General features: G+C 44.0%; 1 protein-coding gene across 1 annotated transcript in view; it reads right to left on the reverse strand.

The window, feature by feature from the left end:
- SPTLC1 (serine palmitoyltransferase long chain base subunit 1) overlaps positions 1–23,673 on the reverse strand; it is a 127,924-nt gene that overhangs the window by 81,972 nt on the left and 22,279 nt on the right. Inside the window, exon 5 of the mRNA XM_089677153.1 lies at positions 20,018–20,090. Within this exon, the coding sequence (XP_089533279.1) occupies positions 20,018–20,090 (73 nt within the window). The remainder of the gene's footprint in view (positions 1–20,017; positions 20,091–23,673) is intronic.

The raw sequence follows: 23,673 nt of genomic DNA on the forward strand, positions 1-23,673 counted from the left end.
CAGACGATGGCAGTGAACAGGATCCACTGGTGTGGCAGAGATCAGGGACACTGTATGAACAGGCACACTGTAAGGTGGTCAGGGACACCGATTGGGCCACTGTATGGTGATCAGGGACACTGCTGGACCACTTGTGCGGCGATCAGGGACACTGCTGGGCCACTGCGGTGATCAGGGACACTGCGGTGATCAGGGACACTGCTGGGCCACTTGTGTGGCGATCAGGGACACTGCGGCAATCAGGGACACTGCTGGACCACTTGTGTGGCGACCATGGACACTGCTGGGCCACTGCGATGATCAGGACACTGCTGGGCCACTTGTGTGGCGATCAGAAACACTGCTGGGCAACTGCGGTGATCAGGGACACTGTGGTGATCAGGGGCACTGCTGGACCACTTGTCCGGCGATCAGGGACACTGCTGGCCACTTGTGTGGTGATCAGGGACACTGCTGGGCCACTGCGGCAATCAGGGACACTGCGGTGATCAGGGACACTGCTGGACCACTTGTGCAGCAATCAGGGACACTGCGGTGATCAGGGACACTGCGGCGATCAGGGACACTGCTGGACCACTTCTGCGGCGATCAGGGACACTGCTGGGCCACTGCGATGATCAGGACACTGCTGGGCCACTTGTGTGGCGATCAGAAACACTGATGGACTACTGCGGTGATCAGGGACACTGCGGTGATCAGGGGCACTGCTGGGCCACTTGTCCGGCGATCAGGGACACTGCTGTGCCAATTGTGTGGCGATCAGGAACACTGCTGGGCCAATGCGGTGATCAGGGACACTGCTGGGCCACTTGTGTGGTGGTCAGGGCCACTGCAGCAATCAGGGCCACTGCGGCGATCAGGGACACTACTGGACCACTTGTGCGGCAATCAGTGACACTGCGGTGATCAGGGACACTGCTGGGCCACTGCAGTGATCAGAGACACTGCTGGGCCACTTGTGCGGCAATCAGGGACACTGCTGGACCACTTGTGCGGCAATCAGGGACACTGCGGCGATCAGGGACACTGCTGGACCACTTGTGCGGGCGACCATGGACACTGCTGGGCCACTGCGATGATCAGGACACTGCTGGGCCACTTGTGTGGCGATCAGAAACACTGCTGGGCAACTGCGGTGATCAGGGACACTGCGGTGATCAGGGGCACTGCTGGACCACTTGTGTGGCGACCATGGACACTGCTGGGCCACTGCGATGATCAGGACACTGCTGGGCCACTTGTGTGGTGATCAGGGACACTGCTGGGCCACTTGTGTGGTGATCAGGGACACTGCTGGGCCACTGCGGCAATCAGGGACACTGCGGTGATCAGGGACACTGCTGGACCACTTGTGCAGCAATCAGGGACACTGCGGCGATCAGGGACACTGCGGCGATCAGGGACACTGCTGGACCACTTCTGTGGCGATCAGGGACACTGCTGGGCCACTGCGATGATCAGGACACTGCTGGGCCACTTGTGTGGCGATCAGAAACACTGATGGACTACTGCGGTGATCAGGGACACTGCGGTGATCAGGGGCACTGCTGGGCCACTTGTCCGGCGATCAGGGACACTGCTGTGCCAATTGTGTGGCGATCAGGAACACTGCTGGGCCAATGCGGTGATCAGGGACACTGCTGGGCCACTTGTGTGGTGGTCAGGGCCACTGCAGCAATCAGGGCCACTGCGGCGATCAGGGACACTACTGGACCACTTGTGCGGCAATCAGTGACACTGCGGTGATCAGGGACACTGCTGGGCCACTGCAGTGATCAGGGACACTGCTGGGCCACTTGTGCGGCAATCAGGGACATTGCTGGACCACTTGTGCGGCAATCAGGGACACTGCGGCGATCAGGGACACTGCTGGACCACTTGTGCGGGCGACCATGGACACTGCTGGGCCACTGCGATGATCAGGACACTGCTGGGCCACTTGTGTGGCGATCAGAAACACTGCTGGGCAACTGCGGTGATCAGGGACACTGCGGTGATCAGGGACACTGCGGTGATCAGGGGCACTGCTGGACCACTTGTGTGGCGACCATGGACACTGCTGGGCCACTGCGATGATCAGGACACTGCTGGGCCACTTGTGTGGCGATCAGAAACACTGCTGGGCAACTGCGGTGATCAGGGACACTGCGGTGATCAGGGGCACTGCTGGACCACTTGTGCGGCAATCAGGGACACTGCGGTGATCAGGGACACTGCGGCAATCAGGGACACTGCTGGGCCATTTGTGTGGCAATCAGGGACACTGAGGCGATACTGCTGGGCCACTTTTGTGACGATCAGGGACACTGCTGGGCCACTTTTGTGACGATCAGGGACACTGCGGCGATCAGGGACACTGCTTGGCCACTTGTGTGGCGATCAGGAACACTGCTGGGCCAGTATGTGGCGATCAAGGACACTGCTGGGCCACTTGTTGGGCGATCAGGGCCACTTGTGGGCAATCAAGGCCACTTGTGGGCGATCAGGGATACGTGGGGCGATCAGGGCCACTTGTGGGAAATCAAGGCCACTTTAGGGGCGATCAGGGACACTTTAGGGGCGATCAGGGACACTGCTGGGCCACTGCGGTGATCAGGGACACTGCTGGGCCACTGCGGTGATCAGGGACACTGCTGGGCCACTGCGGTGATCAGGGACACTGCTGGGCCACTGCGGTGATCAGGGACACTGCTGGGCCACTGCGGTGATCAGGGACACTGCTGGGCCACTTGTGTGGTGATCAGGGACACTGCGGCAATCAGGGACACTGCTGGACCACTTGTGTGGCGACCATGGACACTGCTGGGCCACTGCGATGATCAGGACACTGCTGGGCCACTTGTGTGGTGATCAGGGACACTGCTGGGCCACTGCGGCAATCAGGGACACTGCGGTGATCAGGGACACTGCTGGACCACTTGTGCAGCAATCAGGAACACTGCGGTGATCAGGGACACTGCGGCGATCAGGGACACTGCTGGACCACTTCTGCGGCGATCAGGGACACTGCTGGGCCACTGCGATGATCAGGACACTGCTGGGCCACTTGTGTGGCGATCAGAAACACTGATGGACTACTGCGGTGATCAGGGACACTGCGGTGATCAGGGGCACTGCTGGGCCACTTGTCCGGCGATCAGGGACACTGCTGGGCCAATTGTGTGGCGATCAGGAACACTGCTGGGCCAATGCGGTGATCAGGGACACTTCTGGGCCACTTGTGTGGTGGTCAGGGCCACTACAGCAATCAGGGCCACTGCGGCGATCAGGGACACTACTGGACCACTTGTGCGGCAATCAGTGACACTGCGGTGATCAGGGACACTGCTGGGCCACTGCGGTGATCAGGGACACTGCTGGACCACTTGTGCGGCAATCAGGGACACTGCTGGACCACTTGTGCGGCAATCAGGGACACTGCGGCGATCAGGGACACTGCTGGACCACTTGTGCGGCGACCATGGACACTGCTGGGCCACTGCGATGATCAGGACACTGCTGGGCCACTTGTGTGGCGATCAGAAACACTGCTGGGCAACTGCGGTGATCAGGGACACTGCGGTGATCAGGGACACTGCTGGGCCATTTGTGTGGCAATCAGGGACACTGCGGCGATACTGCTGGGCCACTTTTGTGACGATCAGGGACACTGCTTGGCCACTGCGGCGATCAGGGACACTGCTTGGCCACTATGTGGCGATCAGGGACACTGACAATCAGGGACACTTGTGGGCGATCAGGGACACGTGGGGTGATCAGGGCCACTTGTGGGAAATCAAAGCCACTTGTTGGGGCGATCAGGGACACTTTAGGGGCGATCAGGGACACTTTAGGGGCGATCAGGGACACTTTAGGGGCGATCAGGTGTCACTGAGGTGGAGGGCAGTTGGCTACCACCTATTCTTCGCTCTTTCTCCTCTCACAGACAACTCCGTGTGAGGAGAAGGAGGCGGAAGCCGCACCATGCGGCTTTTGTTTACACTCAAGATGTGTCCTTATTGGACACAGCTGATCACATGGTATGGGACCGATTTCATTGGTCCCATACCATGTCACGTAATCCACCGTGTCCGTCGGACTCGGCGATCATCGGGCTCGCGGGTGCGCGCTCTAGGAGCCGCGCACGAGCCTCAGATACAAGGTGCCGTTCAGAAACGGCAACCCACTCCTAGAGGTGTCCCGTCCTGCCGTTTATAAACAGCGGCCGGACAGGAGGTGGTTAAAGTCTAATTAAACCTTTTTTTTTTTTAAATTTCTTTCTAGTCCTTTTCATGTTATGATTTTTAATGAACTTTCCCTTGAAAATGCTTAAAATAACTTTTAGTGGAAATGTGATTCCTGTCCTCCCGCTCCAGTGCTCAATGCTGGCAGAGACTAGAAGCAGCCACATCTGTCATCACAGGCATCCCCAGTGGTGAGAGATGGTGGGTGTCTGAGCAGGTCTGTTAGATTACAGAGAGAGCACTGGGAGTGCACTCTGGTGCCTATTAGATTGCACAGTCATATTTAGACAAACTGTGCAACTACCACAACAGGAATGTAGACCTAAAACTATGCAAAATGGTTGTAAAGGTTCAAGGTAAAAAACCTTCTGTGTGCAGCAGCAGTCCACAACCCCCTCGCCTCCATAACTACCCGAGCCCCATCTTGATTCAGCTATGTGATCCCCCTCATCTTAATCCAGTGACAGACCTTGGCTGTCCCAGGTCTCTCCCTCCTCATTGGTGGGGACAGCAATGAGAGCCAAAGGCTCCCACTGCTATCAATTACAGCCAGTGAGCCAATGAGATGAGAGCAGGGGGACTGGTCGAGCTCTGGCTGTATTTGAGTAGACACACAGAACAGCGGCTTGAGAGTGAGCCTACTCAGTGCCCCATAGCAAACTACTTGCTATGGTGGTACTTGGCAGGAGGGAGGAGCTAGAAGTGCCAGCTGAGGGCTAGAGAAGAGGAAAATCGGGGCTGCTTTGTGCAAAACCACTGTACAGTGCAGGTAAGTACAACATGTTAGTTATTAAAAAAAACAAAAGCAAAAAAAAAAACAAAAACACACACATCACTTGAAGGTTGCTATCACAAGGTCTATCTGAGTAAAATAACTATTTCTGAGGCTTCAGTAGCATATTTACCACTACCACAAAAAAAAATAAAAAAATATCTCAATCTGTATAAAATAACACATAAATTGTACCTGATTGATTAAAGCAACTGTGTAATACAAAAAGTAGTATGATGCTTGCATGGGCGGGCATTGTCCCTCTTGGTCAGTATTCCCTGTTAAATCTCAATGGGTAATATTTAACCCTGATGAGATTGAACGGCAAAAATGAATTACTGTGGGAGATAGCACTGAGGAGCAGGAGTATTTTTGGCTGATCCAACATTTAAATTTTAAGCATCTCCTGGGAGGCCATTTTATTATATTTTTTATTATAGTTTTGAAATTGGGCTTTAAGCCTTGAACCTGAGAGCTTTAGTTTTTCCGGTCAAAAAACTATAACCATACCCACTTCTGTCAGCAACCCTATGAAAATGCACTTACAAAACGTACCCACTGTAGGCTCCTTAGGTCTCCTACATACAAAAAGTTGAAAAAGTGTCAAAAGTGACACAACTAAGACATTTCTCACTACAACCAAATTTCAGTCTGCCTTGAAACACAGGAAGCTCAGGCTTCAGAAAATAGACCCACCCACAAAACATTTGAGGAACTCTATGAAGCCTGGCTACAGTAGAATAACTATAACACCCACTTTCACACAATCATGGCTCTGATTGCTACATTTTCTCTAGTATGCAATAAAACCTAATTAGTAATTTGTGTGAAGCAAGAATAACAGTTATTTTGTATTAATACAACGCATAAATTTGAACTTCAATCGTTACAAAAACATGAATTGTTGTGTCTACTGTATTGTAAATCTGTATTTGATAATGTACAAGTAGACCTAAATGTAATTGTAACCATACTTTAAACAGCAGTCCATCTTCGTTTACAAATGGTAAGTCTAACCATATGTACTCAGATAGCTATAACCATGCAAAGCATAAATTTTCTTCCCAAGCCTAGTTAGAAAAACTTTAAAAAAGAGGGAACAGCTCGCATGGAACTCTCTTCTCTTTGCACAAAAGGGAATGTTTATTTAAAAGTGATCAGGATGCAAATGATCTGGAAAGCACAGAGGACAATAGGACAGTAATATTTTAAAACATTCCTTTTCTTTTGGATTGAATGCAGTCAAACCGTTTACCAATTTAATAGAGTAAGTGGAAAACCTAGACAAGGCTCCATTCACACCTTTAATCCTCTCCCTACCTAGTAATTTACATGGAAAACAGGGAAATTCTGGGCTTGTCCACACCAGATGCTTTCAGATGTTTTCAACAAGCAGTATAAAATGCTTTGAAAACACACAAACATTTTTGAAGTGTTAAAAAAAGGGGGTGGGCACACTGAGCACATTACAAACATGTTAAAGTGCATAAAAACATACACTGAACAAAAAGAACTGTGGTGTGAATCAATCCCTGCTCAGCAGTAAGCCCCAGCTGTGCTGATCCCCAGCTCAGCAGACACCAGACACTCCCAGAATAGGAGGTGGTATCAAAAAGATGTAAGACTAGTTTTGTAACACACCAACAGATGGCTGCACGCACAGTCACAGGGAGCACTGACCTTCATAAGTCAGTGTACCAAAAGACATCATCCTGTGTACATCGGGAACTGTGCAACTGGTGCTATTCTGACCATGTGCATTACCACGTCTGCTGTGATTTCATCATGGACAGCAAGTTAGAATAAAAGGAGCATAGTGTACCAAAAGCTGGACTTCAGCTTTAAGATTGGAAATCCTGTTCAGTACTCAAGATTATTGTAATACAGTTGTGAAAATGTGCTTTGTAAGGATGACTTTCACATGGCATGTCAGTCCTCTTTCCTCTGATTAGATGACCATCCAATAGAAGGTGTCCCTGTCACACAGGCAGTGGCATGGACAACCAAACCAGGACCCATCCAGGAAAAGAGAAGGAAGACTCATCTGTAATTTCCATATATTGGAGTACAGTAAAAGGACACAGGCAGTATTTAAACACATGGGGTTTTTTCTGCATGTTCCGTCAGGTGAATGGACATTGGCAAAGCTTTGAAAGACATGCCCCTTGGGCACCTCCCCTAGAAACCCTACGTGTGCTCACAAGTTCTGTAGCAAGCAATGCAGAGTAAGCCAAGGAATGGAAGAAAGGATAGCCCATGTCCTGTACTTAACTGCAAGATATAGAATTTACAAGCAAGTCTAAAGTATTTTCTTCTTAATTGTACAGTATAAGACACAGGCAGAGAATTGACACACCATGAAATGTCCCCTAATAATGATTAAGAAGGGTGACCACCAATTAGGCAAACATAACTGTGCCAAAAGGCCCAAACAAAAAGGAAAAGAAAACCCGAGTTCAGAGTGCTGCTTCGAGAACCTTGCAGCCAATAGTTGGCATTGGCAGGGGATTGGACATCCACCTGGTAAAACTTAGAAAAAGTATGAACAGAAAACCAGTTGGTCATCTTACACAACTGAGCTCTACAGAGGCTTGGTGCCAAAATGCTCAGGAGATTTTTCCTTTAGAATGTCAACACTTGCAATCACATTCCCTATGTATTGCACAATGATGGAATTTGAAGAAGGTTGTACCTTGCGAGGTCCCAAGAACAGGGCAAACAGGGAATCAGTCTGGTTGGAGCAGTAGGTTTGAGGTATACTCTAATGGCTCTCATCACATCCAGGCACTGTAGAGATATTTCCTTTAGCTGCTTAGGAGCAGGACATAAACATGGTAGGACAATGTTCTCACTGAAGTGGGATACTGACATCACCTTTGAGAGAAAAGGATGGTCTTGGGTATAAAACAACCTTGTCGCTGTGAAGCATAAGGAAATGCTCTTTACAGGAAAGGACTGCTAGATCAGAAAACACATCTGACAGACATGACGGCAATAAAGAGAGATCCTTCCGGGGAATAACCCTGACAGGTTCAAAGGGTGATTTCTGCAAGGCTGAGAAAACCAAGGAAGTACAGGGTGCTTAATATTAGATACACCTTGAAGTAAGGTTCTTACAAGGAGAGTAAACCCAAGGGCCTTTGAAAAAGCATTGATAAAAGGTTGAGACCTGACCTTTGAGAGTGCTTAAGGCCAAGTTCTGGTCAAGACCTGTGTACCCTTGCACCCCGACTTTATGTCCCTTTAGAAGGGGGATCCAGTGCTGCAAAGTCAACCAAGATGTTGATGAGGAGTTTGCCCCAGTGATTGTGTTCCTTGGACTCTTAGGGATTGGAACACTCAAAAGACTCTAGGTTGTAACTGCTGCCGAAAGGTGCTTCAACAATGTACTAAGCAAAAGGGAGTAAAATTAGGGATGCACAAAATGTATCAGCCGCAAAATAGTGTTATCGGCATTTTGCCGATAGGGAAAACGTTGCCACTAAAGGCCGCCTAAATGCTTGATTTTACCACATTTAGGGTGCTTTTCCATAGGTCATGTAACTAAAAAAAAAAAAAGCATCAAAAAACGCAACACGTGTGTGTTTTTGATGGGTTTTCAATGCATTTCAAGACTGGTTTACACCAATGTAGATTGCACTTTGTGCGTTTCGCAGTGCTTTTTGCATGCACGTTTTTGACACATTTCCTGATGTGGTTTATTTTTTTTTCCCCCAACTTGTTGCCGGGCAGAAAAAAAAAACCCCATAATGCATAAAAAAAACGCAACACATGCGGTTTTTATGCATCCTCAATGCATTTCAGGTCTGTTTCACAACAATGCAGTTTGCGTTTCGTCCGTTTTGCAGTGCTTTTTGCACACACGTTTGACGAGTTTTACATGTTTTTTTTTTTGGCCAACTTGTTGACGGGCAGAATTAAAAATGCAAACGCAGTTTGTGTTTCGTCTGTTTTGCAGCGCTTTTTGCATGAACGTTACGGATGCATTTTTTGATACTATTTTTTTTCTTTTGGCCAACTTGTTGGCAAAATGCATCAAAAACACAATATGTGCATTTTTTATGTGTTTTAGCTGTGTTTTCAATGCATTTCATGCCTGGTTCACACCAATGGAGTTTGTGTGTTGTCCATTTTGCATTTTTACGCTTTTTTTTTTTTAATCAATTTGTTGCTGGCCAGACTAAAAATACAAAAACGTGTAAAAAACAAAAAAAAAAAAAAAACACTACATGCGTTTTCTGTAGCATCTCCATTGAAGTCTGTTGAACCAAAAACGCAACATTTTGCATTTATAAAAGTCCCTGACTCTTTCCAAAAACGCAGCAGAACAAAAAAGCATAAATGTGAACAAATCCCATAGGAAACCATGTTAAATTGACTGTAGTGCTTTTCTGCAAAAAGCCCTAAAAATAACACATTGGTGTGAACCAGGCCTCAATGGGGAGGTGTGTTTTGTTTTTGTTTTTGTTTTTTAACTCGCCAAATATGCACCAAAAATGTGGCAAGCAGGATTTGTAACACCGCAAGGGATGCACAGCGGACCAGTGTGAAGACATACCGTATTTTTTGCTCCATAAGATGCACTTTTTTCCCTCCAAAAAAAGAAGGGGGGGGGGGGAAATGTCAGTGCGTCTTATGGAGCGAATGTAAAGCGGCCGGCCCGGTATTTCTGCCGCCACCATGTCAGAATATCTCTCCTGCAGGACCTTACCCGTTCCTCGCTCCAGCGCTGCAGTCTTTCCGCGGCGAATTCTGTGACACCTGGGTGCCCACTGCGCATGCGCGAGAAGTGCTGAGTCCAGCTCTGAGGAAGGGGGTTCAGCTCCTGAAACGCGTTAGCTTATCCGCAATAAAGACACAGATCTTTTGCGACTGTTTTTGTGGACCATACACACTGCTTTTATTATCGTTGGTTTGTGAGTATACATCCTTTGTCTATTTAATAAATACGTGGTATAGCACGGTAATGCACGATGAGAGTGCGCCCTTGTCTGTTCTTTTTCATCAGTGGTCAGATTTCCCGATCTTTGAAGGGCAGCACCTCTTTGTTTGGCATCCTGACATTTTTACAGTTTGCATGAGGATTGGAGAGCTGGTTTCGTTTGTTCATCTCCCGTACTGTGTCCGCAGTCCCTGGTCATCCCCCGTACTGTGTCCGCAGTCCCTGGTCATCCCCCGTACTGTGTCCGCAGTCCCTGGTCATCCCCCGTACTGTGTCCGCAGTCCCTGGTCATCCCCCGTACTGTGTCCGCAGTCCCTGGTCATCCCCCGTACTGTGTCCGCAGTCTCTGGTCATCCCCCGTACTGTGTCCGCAGTCTCTGGTCATCCCCCGTACTGTGTCCGCAGTCTCTGGTCATCCCCCGTACTGTGTCCGCAGTCCATTGGTTCAGAATATTTTTTTTCTCCTCTAAAACCTAGGCTCGTCTTATGGAGCGAAAAATACGGTACATTGAATTTAAAAGGAATGCATTTTTCTGGAGCTTTTTTTTAAAAAAACGCAAGAGCACTGCAAAAACTGCTCAGTGTGAAAGCAACCGAATGGCCAAAAAGGTGCTAAAAATAAATTCATATATTGAACACACACACACTCCTTTTTGGTCAGGTGCTTCCTGAATTACCTGTTTCAGTTTTAGTCGAAGAATTTTCATTTTGGTACACCACTAGATGTGATATTTCAGTTTTTCCTTTTTAATAAAAATTTGCAGACATTTATAAAATTCTGTTTTCACTTTGTCATCATGAGGTACTGAGTGTAGATTAACGAGAATAACATTTAAACAACTGCAGTATCAGGCTGCAACATAGCAAAATTGAAAAAAGTGAAAAGGGGTCTGAATACTTTACGAAAGCACTGCACCATCTAATTAGAAATTTATAGCTATACACTATGGCGGTCGAGTTCACAGAGCGGTGCACAACAGTTCACCATATTTGTATCCAATTCTCTAAATCTGGACTGCTTACCAGGTCAGCCTCCCATTTCAACATATATAAATGTGGTTGTGGGACTTGGCCTTCCAAAAAAAACTGAAGCATTCACATTTGTTAGGGTACCTTTAGAAGTTGGCTCATGTGAGCATAAGTCTTTGAATGAGATTAACGTTTGAAGAGAGGAGCAGAGCATCATGTAGGTTTTGAATAGCTGCAAAACTAAGGATACCTGTTAAGGATTCTAAATTGTAAAACCTATATGTAGCCTTAGAAATCCACCACTTGAAAACAAACAGGTTTGGAGTATCCAGGGAAGAACGCGAGATTACATGTAATAGTTGCCAGCGGAGCATAAGGTGACAAAGGCTTGCTGGAAAATCTTACATTATCCCAGGTTTGTAAAGAATGTTAATCCAAAAATGAGAGTAAGTCACTTTACACAAATGTCAATGCAAATAAATGGATAAAAAAAAGCTCCAAAAGCGTTAATAGCACTCCATCAGGTTCAGGTAAAGTCCAAAGTAAAAACCAAAGATTGTATCCCAACACCATATGAATCACACAAGCATTCGGTTCTTCCTCAGTTCTTTTTATACCCAACAGTCACTACGTGTGTGAGAAATGCACTCACTGAAATAATATGACCTTTTAATAAATAAAGATCATTGAGCCCTGTTTGATAGGTTAAAGAGGTCATCACTGTAGGTACACTTGGCAACATAGAAGCAGTGATGGCAACTGGTTCCTCTCCATACATCGGCACCAATACAAACAGCCTTGCCCTGTATGCACCGCTCCAGCACACCGTTCTTTGGAGCTTCCAGAGGATGTTGTAATGGCGAAACGCATTGAGTCGGGACCATAGTCATCACATCCTGTCCTCCAGTAACATCACATCCGGGCCCGAACTTCTGGTTCTTGGAACACAGACTCCAAACAACAGTGGCAGAGCAGTGCATACAGGAGAAGGCTGTTTATATTGGTGCCAATCTGGGGCACATTTACTGTACATGTGAGTGAGCATTGTTTTAATTATATTTAAGCACTTTTCCAATAAACACTACACTATAAAGAGTTTTTTTTGGCATGTGTGGCAGATTTTGAAGCCTGGTTAGAGCCCGGTATTTAGAGGAGCTAGGAGGTGGTTTTGGAGTTCTTCCATAACCTACCTACCTGTGACCTCTTTGATGTTTGAAAACAGACATCTTCCTTGGAAAGTGTGAGGCACCTTTTGCAGGCAGCTTTCAGCCATAAGATTCTGCTCATGTGAATAGAAATTAAAGTCATTCTGGAAATTTGTTTTATGACATGTTCTAGGGCACACATGCAAAAAAGTAGAAGGCAACTGCTATGGTTGCGCTGTAACAGCACAATCCTGAAATACAGTCATGTTGGTTGTGTATTGCCCTGGTCCAGTTAGTGGCAGTTTTACAAACTTGAAAGGTAGTGAAAGATGGCTGCAGAGCTGGGTCTGCAAAAGCAAAAAGTCTTTAGGAGAATCTCAAAATTTTCCATCCATGAATCAGTACCAATTGAGTACCCATGCTGGATCCAGTACCAAAAGCAACATTACAGATCATCCCCATAGCATGGGGTCTGGGTATGGCTACGCATGCACCGATACAGACACACTGCTTCTATGGTGGCATTAAAAGTGAAGGGTTGACTGAAAAATTCAAAGTTATAATAAAGAAAAAATGATAAAACTAGTTAAACTAAGGGTAATATTCTCAGTGAAGGAGAAAGGCTTATTGCCTTCAGACACTAGCACAAACTGAGGACTCACAAAATAGGGTAGTAATATAGGGGAGGCACCCAGGGGGCATGTCCTTTAAAGTTTTGGCAGTGTTCATTCACCTGAAGGTACATTTCCCTAACCCATGGTGTATGAATACGCTGCCTGTGTCCTCTACTGTATGTCTAAGATGAGGGCATTTAGCTAATTTGGGATTTCTTACTAAAGCAAATCGGTTATGGGGGGGTAGTTATCCTGGAGAGGGGCTTTAAAGTTAGCCAATAAAAGGGTATCAAAGTCCAAACCTTAAGCATTATTCAATTGCTAACATAGCACAATACTCCACAATTGCTACACATCAGATTACCAAATTTCTTATATTTTAGTGGCACACAAGGCTTTTTAAGGAATGTATCAAATAGCTAAAGAAAATAGAGAAATAAAAAAAAAAAAGAAAAAAAAAAAAAAAAGGGGTTTGCCTGCATTTGTCTGCAGACAGCTGTATCAGTTCCAACTGATAGCAGGATAAGGGTTATGGAGCTCTAGTTTAATATGAGGTTTTGAAAGGGGAAAAGACAGATGTGGCACAGCATTTTAACTCTTGCGTTAACCGCATTCAGTCCATTATGTATTTGTACAGGTACTGCTACAAAATTACAGGATTTACAGACAGTTGACAAATACAATAACATGTCAACACCAAACACCACAATATTTTCAACCACATGCCTATCCACAAAGTCTTGTTATTTCTTGCATCACCAATGTGACCTTATGCATGTAAAATAAAATGTTCATTAAAAAAAAAAAAAAAAAAGGAGGAGGTATGATACTATGACTACATTCTCTAATAGGAAGCATCTGAAGATTTATTTTGCCCCTACAACTTCTGCACACCCCCAAATTTAATATGTGCACTGTAACTGAAGTCTGCAACTGCTTTACCAAATCACTTAGTAGAATACCAGGACACCCTCAGCAGAAAGTGCTGGAAGACAGTCTACACACACTTGACTCATGGCTAAGGCCTGAGGGAAAGAAACCTATGTCTACAAAAGCCTGAACTGCATATTGGCACCACAGATAAATGAGCATATATGGGTTTTAGTACAAGCATAGCAATGACCTTTTGGGTCATATTCACATTAAGTTTGTGTAACCAAGTGTTAAGGCAGCCCATTAAAGCAGTAGTAAACCGCGACTTTGACAAAAAAAATCCTGCAAGACAATGACATAATGTGAAACCTACCTTAAAACAAATGCCCCCAGCGGCGCACTCTCACCACCGACAGGGCTTCTATCTTTGCGGGCTCCGGCAGCTTCAATGGCCAAGCCGCGATGACGTAATTCCTGCGCATATATGCGGGAGTCACTTTATATGGCACACAGCTCTGAAGGAACAGCACGGGCATGTTCCTGTACAGTGCACATGCCAGTGCTCTACACAGGTAAATATCACCTAAACGGTGCACATTTAGGAGATATTTACAGTACCTACAGGTAAGCCTTATTATAGGCTTACCTGTAGGTACAAGTACAAAAACTGACTTAACTACCACTTTAATTTCATAAGGGCTGGCAAGCCATTTTAGAACCCAGGGAAGGGATGAGAACTTTTTTTAAATTCATATTCCTACTGTAATAATGAGTTGCTGTAACACCAAAAATGTTAATAGGCCTTTAAAATGTTACAAAACCCACAACAGTCAGTTTGTATATGCATTAAAGGATGTTTGAGCCGGTCATCTCTTATCCTCCCCTTCTTCCACATTCCCCATTTCATCTCCTGATAGAACACAACCTCGGGGACACTCTGTACATGCTCAGTTTGTTGGGTACTGCTAGAGTTGTTTCCTTCTTCTTGGGAGGGTGCATGTGAACAACACAGAACCAATCAGCACTGTCCAGGCAGAAGGTCAAAGGTCATGCAATTTCATAGGGTAGCAAGAGGAGAATGAAAACTCCTACAAGCTTTAACCAGTGCTCAGCTGGACACTGATAGAAGTCACAAGACTGCTATATACTGCTGATGAGAAAAGGTATTTAGCAGTTTATATTTACTAAAATAACTGCACTTCCATGCTCTGTGTACTGTGGGAGACCAGATATGGTGAGTGCAGGGTCCTGGGTTTATTAATACTTTAATAGTTTGCTATACACTCCTAAATATAGCATGTTGATGTAAACTACCTATGCATTCAGCAACCTAGCCAACTTTAGATGGCAACAACGGAAGTAGCCATACAATAATCAATCTCACAAATAACCCATTGGGTATATGCATAGGTCAACCCAGGAGTTTATTGGCACTTTGTACAGTTGCAAAATATCATCTATTGCACATAACCATTCAATAAAACTAAAACCTTGTGAAATTACACTCACCGGCCACTTTATTAGGTGCACCTGTTCAATTGCTTGATAACACAAATTGCTAATTAGCCAATCAAATGGCAGCACCTCAATGCATTTAGGCATCTAGAAGTGGTGAAGACAACTTGATGAAGTTCAAACTGAGAATCAGAATGGAGAAGAAAGGGAATTTAAGTGACTTTGAATGTGGCATGGTTGTTGGTGCCAAAACGGGTTGGTCTGAGTTTTTTTTAAGAACTGCTGATCTACTGGGATTTTCACACACAACTATCTCTAGATTTTACAGAGAATGGACCGAAAAAGAGAAAAAAAATCCAGTTGTGTGGATGAAAATACCTTGTTGATGTTGGAGGTCAGAGGAGAATGGACAGACTGGTTTGAGATGATAGAAAGGCAACAGTAATGCATGTCAATATGGATCAATCTCTCTTAGGAATGTTTCCAACACCTTGTTGAATTTATGCCGTGAAAAATGAGGCAGTTCTGAAGGCAAAAGTGGGGTCCAACCTAGTACTAGCAAGGTGTACCTAATAAAGTGGCCGGTGAGCGTAGATGATTAAGTCTAAAAGTAGCATAAATTTATAACTGGCCACATAAGCAATAACAGCTCCTTGATTTGGAACAGATTACTTAGTCCTTCGTGTACACGTTCTTTTGCATAACACTTTACAAGGTCAAGTAACATTTGACTTGAAAAGCAGAACAATGTGGTATAACGTTTCTACCTAGAACAAGGACAAAAGTAACTTTTGTAAAGGAGTCAGAAAAAGAAGCAACAAAAAGATCTACAACACGTGGCTTGTTGGTTGCAAAAATTGTTCAAGGCTGCCCTCTAATGGAAATATTTAGCATTACACATTCACAAAACAAAGCAACAGAATTCTAAGAACATACGTAAACATGAGCAACATGCAACAGTGCATTATATTCATTTCCTCCTCAAAGTTTGATTTGCAAGGCAATTATGCACTGCCTTGTTATATATACACATAATGTACAGTTGTGTTCAAAAGTTTGCATACCCCTGGAGATTTGGCAATATAAAGCATGCACCATTTTTAACCACCTCCCACCCGCCATATAGTAATATGACGGATGCAAGGTGGTTCTCTCATTCTGGGAGGACGTTATATGACGTCCTCCCATTCTCACCACGCATGCACGGCTCAGGGAGCGTGCAGTGCTGCGATCGGCGGTGCCCTGTGTCCCTCGGACACAGCGGATCACGGAAAGAGCCAAAGACATCGGCTTGTCATGTGATGTTGTGTCCAATCACAGCTGATCACATGTAAACAGGGAAATGCTGGTTATCTGCATTTTTCTCCTCTCGAGCTGTCACGCTGACAGCTTGAGAGGAGAGGAGATCCGGTAATTGGCTTTCCGCGGAGGGGACATGTACACTGATCATCAGAGCACTGATAATCAGTGTGTCCTGATGATCAGTGTAGCCCCAGCAGGGCCACCTGTCAGTATCCATCAGTGCCTCGTGCCAGTGCCCATCAATGCCACATATCAGTGCCTACCAGTGCACATCAATGCCACATATCAGTGCCCATCTGAGCTGCCTTTCAGTGTCACCCATCAGTGCCAGTCAGTGCCGCCTAACAGTGCCATATATCAGTGCTGCCTTTCAGTGCCCATCATTGATGCCCGTCAATGCCCAGTGCCAACTACCAGTGCCTCCTCAGAAGTGCCCATCAGTGCCACCCATCAGTCCCCATCACTGCAGCCTCATTAGCGCACATCAGTGAAGGAGAAAAATCACTTTACAAAATATTATAACAAAAAACTAAGAAAAAAAAATTTTTTTTTCAACATTTTCAGTGGTTTTTGGTTTAAGAAAAAATAAAAAACCCAGAGTTGATTAAATACCACCAAATTAAAGCTCTGTCACAAAAAAGTGATAAAAATTTCATATGGTTACAGTGTTGCACGACCGCGCAATTGTCATTAAAAGTGTGACAGCTCTGAAAGCTGGAAATTGGCCTGGGCAGGAAGGGAGTATAGGTGCCCTGTAGGCTTGTGGTTAAAGAAACATGAGTAAGAAGGCAAAACATATTTCTTTTATTTCTTATGAGTCACATCTGTAGGTCATGACAGAATGGCATAATCATAAAACAAAACATGGCACAAGTATCCATGTCTATATGCTGAAACAACTGCAATATTGCACAGAACAGGCAGCAGCCCAATCCTCAAGAGGGCCAATCGCCACCATTAATCACTGGGCACTGTCCACTGGAAGGAATGCCTTCCTTTTTGCCCACACGAATACCCATCCAGGACCAGTGACCAATCCAGTCAGTCCAGTGCAGTCTCCAGCAAAAGCTAGGAGACTGATGACCAATCCAGAACCTTCAACTTTTTCTGCTGTAAACCACTGAAGGATCAACTTGGCCTTGTGTTTGTCGTGATAGAAAAATCCAAGCGCGTCCTATGCTCAGCTTTCATGCACAAGAATACAAAATGGTCTGCCAGTATTTTCTGATAACATGCTGCATTCATCTTGCCATCAATTTTAACAAGATTCCCTGTGTCTTTAGAGCTCACACACTCCCAAAACAGTGAGTCATGCTATTCTTGTCACTATAGGCCTTGTTTACCCCTCTCCAAACACAGCGCTTAGGATTGTGACCATAAAACTCTATTTTGATCTCGTCACTCCAGATTACAGTGTGTCAGAAGCTGTGAGGCATGTCAAGGTGTTGTCAGGCAGTAAAGGCTTCTTTATAGCAACTCAACCATGCAGCTAATTTTTGTTCATGCATTGTTGTATTGTGCTCTTTGAAACAGACACATCCTCTTTTTGCAGAGCAGTCTGTATTTCTCCAGGGGTTACGGTGGGTTTTTATTTGTATTCTGAACAATCCTGGCAATTGTGGCTGCAATCTTTCTTGGTCTACCTGACATTGGCTTGGGATCAGAGATAGCTGAATTTTCCACTTGTGTGATTGAACAATACTGACTGGTATATTCAAGGCTTTGGATATTTTATATCTTTTTCCATCCTTATAAAGTTTCATTACCTTGTTGCGCACGTCTTTTGATCCCCATGGCTCAGTATCTAGCCTGCTCAGTGCATCCACCCAAGAGTGAACAAACTCACTGACTATTTATACACAGACACTAACTGCAATTTAAAAAGACACAGATGTGGGAAATTACCTTTAACTGCCATTTTATCCTGTGTATATCACCTTGTGTGTCTGTATCAATGACAAACATTCCAGGGCATGTAAACTTTTTATTAGGGCCATTTGAGCGATTTCTGTTATCATTAGGAGTTAAAAAGGAGTCAAACAACTATGTAATAATAAATGGCTTCATATGATCACTATCCTTAAATAAATGAGTTTTTTGGCACGATCAGTCCTACTTTCAATCAGTGTCACAATTTCATCATTTTCACCAGGGTATGCAAACGTTTGAGCACAACTGTATAACTGCTATAAGAATTTATTCTCTCTCTCTCTCTCTCTCTCTCTCTCTCTCTCTCTCAAACCACTGGCAACTGAGGCCAGTCAGCACACTGTGAACATACTTCAAATGCAGTGTGGGAACAGCCCCACTGCATGGGGGAAAAAAAATTGCCTGGAGTTCAGCTTTAATGTCTCCTTGACCACTATTAACTATGTTGATAAGTAGTAGCAAGAATTACAAAGCTGCGATGAATGTCCTATGGCTTATCACACTGAATTACAAAAAGATAGGAGAAAAAGGATTTTTTCTTTTGTTGCAAAGGCCTGTAGGTGAAGACAGCTTTTACTAAGGCCTACTTAGTGTATTGTATTTTGGTAATTTCCTTTGATTCATTTAATTACTGAAAGATAATCTACTGTATGGTTGTGTACGTTTTATTTTTTAAAAGACAAGACAAAAAAAACACGTACACAAAAGGAAACAGCTCAAGTGGGATTGCTGGCTAAGACAGGAAGTGTGGTACTGGCCAGATCATCAGGTAAAAATAAAGAAATAGAACAAAATGCTGCCACCACATTTAAGGATTTATAAACTACAATACAGGCAGTACCCGGTTTACAAACAACATACATTCAGAAGGTTTGTTCTTAAATTTGTGTGCAAGTTGGAACAGGTACAATTTTTTTTAAGTATGTTTTTTGGATAGCATAGGAAAGGGTTAACACCCCTGTAACATTTGTTTTGCGATCTGTGCCCCTGATCAGAAGATTTCAGCTCACTTTCTGTCCCTTTCACAATTGAATTTTGAAAATTTGGGGTTGTTCTGAAAACAAGGATTGGAAATAAAGCTTCAGTGGAGACACCTTTTTCCCTATGACACCTCTTACAGGAGTGAATTTCCCTTCCTAGGGGTAGATTTCCTCTCACTTCCTGTTGTCTCCCTCCATTTGTAAGTATGAGTCGTATGAAAGTCGGATGTATGCAACTCGGGCACAGCCTGTATATTACATTTATGTTTAATACTGTTAAGGTATGCTCAACTTCACAACATTTGATCTCTCCCCTGCTAATTCACCCGATTACTGGCAACTCACATATAACAAAGTGCTTTCAACGGTATATGGGGAGGAGGGGAGGAGGAAAGGAAGGACGGAAGGAAGGAAGGGAAGGAGTAGAAGGAGGAGGAGAAATTAAGGGCCAACCACAGCTCAAATTTCAATCAATTGAGCAATTATTGGCTGAAATTCAAGCCATGTATGGCTGGCTTTACATTGCTAAAATTACTTCTTACTGAAGTAAAGATAGTGAAATGTCAAAGAAAGGGTACTTATTCATTCAATCTCCCCTTGGTACAGTACACTGTGGGCCCTACAAATGTTGGATACTCAAAATTCCATTGAAAAATAAATTTCTTCACTGTGTGTAAATAGTCCAATAACTAAAATTATACAAAATCACATGGAAATGAGGATTCACATTTGACTGATCTTATTTTGTTATATTCTGTGATCTGTCTGAAGATAAAAAAAGAAATATGGAAAAAATAAAAAAAAACTACTCACCAAATGTACCATAAAATCCTCTTGGCCCACATGTCCCAACACCATATTTCCTAAGTGATGCCAATGCTGCAGCCTAAAAGAAGGAGAAAGAATGAAATAAGTCAATTCATTTCAAAACCATGAAAAAGGTACACAATGTCATACAATACTGTAAAGCGGGGGTCGGCAAGCTGTTGATAGCGATCTACTGGTCAACCGCGGGCAGCCGACAGATTGATCGTGAATTTGGCTCTGCTTTTCCCCAGCCTCCGCCGGTTTCATGATCACTGTAGAGCGGAGAACAGGAGGCAGCACAGTGCTGGATGGAAGGTGGGGCAGGAGCTGCCTCAGTTAACAAGTAGGTGATTGGGTTGCTAGGTGGGTTTAGCAACCAATCACTAACTTGCTACTATGAAAAGTTTACTCCTGGCTCCCACCTTCCATTCAGCACTATGCTTTATCTTGATCTCTGCTCTGGGGAGGCAGAGTACACTGCTTTCAGGGGCAGAGGAGACTGCTATGGGGGGGGGGGGGGGGGGGGCATTGAACTCTATAATGGGGGGGGTGATGTGAAGGGGAGCAAAAGAAACTGCTATAGGAAGCAGATGACAATTCAGCGTGTGTGGGGGGGGGGGGTGATGTAAAGGGAGGGCAGAGTATTCTGCTTTGGTGGGGGGTATAGGACACTACTGTTGAGAGGAGGGGGGGTAGAGGACACTGCTATGGGAGGGGAATGATGTGAATGGGGCAGAGGACACTACAGTGGGAGGGTGATGTGAAGGGGGCAGGGGAGAGGACACTGCTATGAGGGCAGAGGTAAAAGCACACAAAAGATACCCAAAGTTAAACCCTTGAATGGAAACTGAAGTCATGGATTATCCTTTCCAAAATAAACAAAATTAATCAACATAATAATATGTAATGAACGTGTAAATCAAACAGGAAATAGCTTAGTGAATGCAAACATCTTGTTTTGTAAACCACTTGCGACCTTAGGCCATCATCTGAGTTTTAGATAAAATAATAGGTAAAGGGGTTTTTTTGTTTTGTTTTTTTTTTTTAAACAAGGAATCATAAATGGAACAGAACATGTTTAGGGCCTTTCACACCAGGAATCACACAGGAATACACATTCCTCTGCAGTGCACATACAGTGCAGTGCTATTTGAGCTCATTCATATTGAATGGGCTGAATCGCACTGGACCGGTGCAGAATGTAGTGCATACTTTAAAAAACGCACTGAAACCAGAATGCATGGTATTGTGTGGGCAAAATTACTGCATTTGCAACCTACGTTTGTGGTGTCATTAACTTAATATTGACACCCACTGCAGATCACAGCTGCAGTGCATTTGAACATGGTGAGGGAAACTTGCACGGAACATGGGTTTTCTGCACCATGTTCTGGTGTGAATGGGCACTTCATATTTTAATGCTGCAACTAGACTTCATGCATATTTGCAAAAAAAAGGTGCAGCTTTCAGAAACATTTTTTAATCTTTTATGCCACTGAATGCAGCTCTATATTAGTCAATGCGGCCATGCACATTGCGGCATTTAGATTTAAAAAAAAATAATAAAAATGCCCAAAACCATGTTCAGAGAAAATCATACTGGCATAATTTACAAATAAATATGTTATTCCAATCTAGAGGCTACAACAAATTAATATTTTAGCCAATAGAATGAAGTTACCCACATATGCCTTAAGTGCATACACATGCGTAAATCCACACCAAACTGAAATTTTTACACTTTATCATTCTTCCAGGAGCTGCCAGGAAAATCGAGTGTAAATTGATTTTTTTTTTTTTTTAAATATGCCCATGAGCTTGAAGCCTAAAAGTTTACTCAACTGTATTAAACTGGAATCACCCCATTTATATTAATTTCTACAAAAGTCTATTTTTGCTATTCTTCTATTACAGTGTTTCTCAACCTTAATTCGGTCAAGACACCCTTTAAAATCCTGCACATTCTCAAGGAACCCTTTAAAATTCAGCGAGCTTTACAAAATGTAAAAAAAACTAAAACGAATAGTATTATAGAACGCAGCAACATCTGCACATGCGAGACACCTAACGTTAGAGGTGATTTATTCTCCCAAAGCAAATACACCTTTGCACACTGGTGCTGACTAGTATTACATTATTTCTCTTCTCCCTCACTCATCTAATGTGACCCCAGTGCTGACAGAGAGGGGCACGCAAGGTTACTGTGCATGTACCCGACGTCCTTCTCATCAAAGGCAGGCTTGATCCACCTGCTGGTTTGTATAGAATTTTTGGGCAATTTTTAGGCATTTTACCGAAGCACCCCTAAAGAAAAATGAAGGCACCCTGGTTGAAAAAGGCTGTTCTATAAGATGGTCAAGTTTGTCAGTTGCTCATCCAGTTTTGTGGTGTACGGTCTTACGTGCCCATGTGTTCTCCTCTATGTGAGCCATACCATTCGGACCCTCCGCTCTAGATTCAGTGAACATCGTCACCTTATTGAGGGCGGTAAGGATATACAGAGCGTTCCCAGACACTTCTTAGAGGTTCACAACAAATGTACTGGACTCCCGGGTCTCGGTCATTGAATCCATATCTACCAATCTCCAAGAGGCGGAGCGCTTCCACAAGCTCTGCCACAGGGAAACTTTTTGGATTCACACCCTTGAAACACTGTCCCCTGCTGGCCTTAACTAGAGATAGCTACTATACTATAACATATTATTGCACAATATACCTTCCTTTCTTATCAATGAACATGACCATCTGTTTGTACTACCTCTTGTTTTTCCCGTAAAATCATTGTGTTCTCTATACCCTCTGTTTGTACTACCTTGCGATTTCCCGCAAAATCATTGGGTTCCTTACACTATAATTTATTGCTCTATCCATTTATGATACATGGTGGTGGTCCATCCACATAGGTTACCCTTCTTTGTAGTTCCGTTGCTTTATGATTTATACATAGCATGTACTCCATTTGACTATCATCCACATCACGACACATACATACATATATATATATATATACACATACATGTATGTATGTATGTATGTGTATATATATATATATATATATATATATATATATATATATATATATATATATATATATATATATATATATATATATATATATATATATACACATATACACATACACATACATATACACACACACATATACACACACACACACACCACCCTCTTTTATAAGTCCATTTTTTACAAGACAGCTTTTCAACCTAACATTTGCTGGTTCATACATAGACACATACTGTGTTGCAAATGGTTTTCCATATATCCATCTCCACTACCTATTCCACCTGGGTAGGTTGGCACAGGTCAGAATTTTTTACTGTTTCCATACCGTTTATATGTATATTCATCAGTCACCATCAATAGTTATAGTCATTTACTTTTATATATATATTTATTTTATGTAGAACAACACTATTCTATATTGTCTGGATCATGTACCCATAGCCCAGACTTATTTCTCACATTGTCATAATTGCAATACGGTTTAGCATTTATTTTGTTGTAAATTGTGCTTTTTGGATTCCTTCCATTTCGAGTACGTCAGGATATAATTTCTACCCAGGTATCTACTCCCCATCAATTTAATTCCTTCCCATTATAATTCTCCCCCTTTTTTTCTTGTTTTTTGTGTTTCCTCCTTT

Source organism: Staurois parvus, unplaced genomic scaffold (genome assembly GCF_062004578.1).
Source record: "Staurois parvus isolate SC_StPar_1 unplaced genomic scaffold, SC_StPar_1.0 ptg000178l, whole genome shotgun sequence".
Lineage (NCBI taxonomy): Eukaryota > Metazoa > Chordata > Amphibia > Anura > Ranidae > Staurois > Staurois parvus.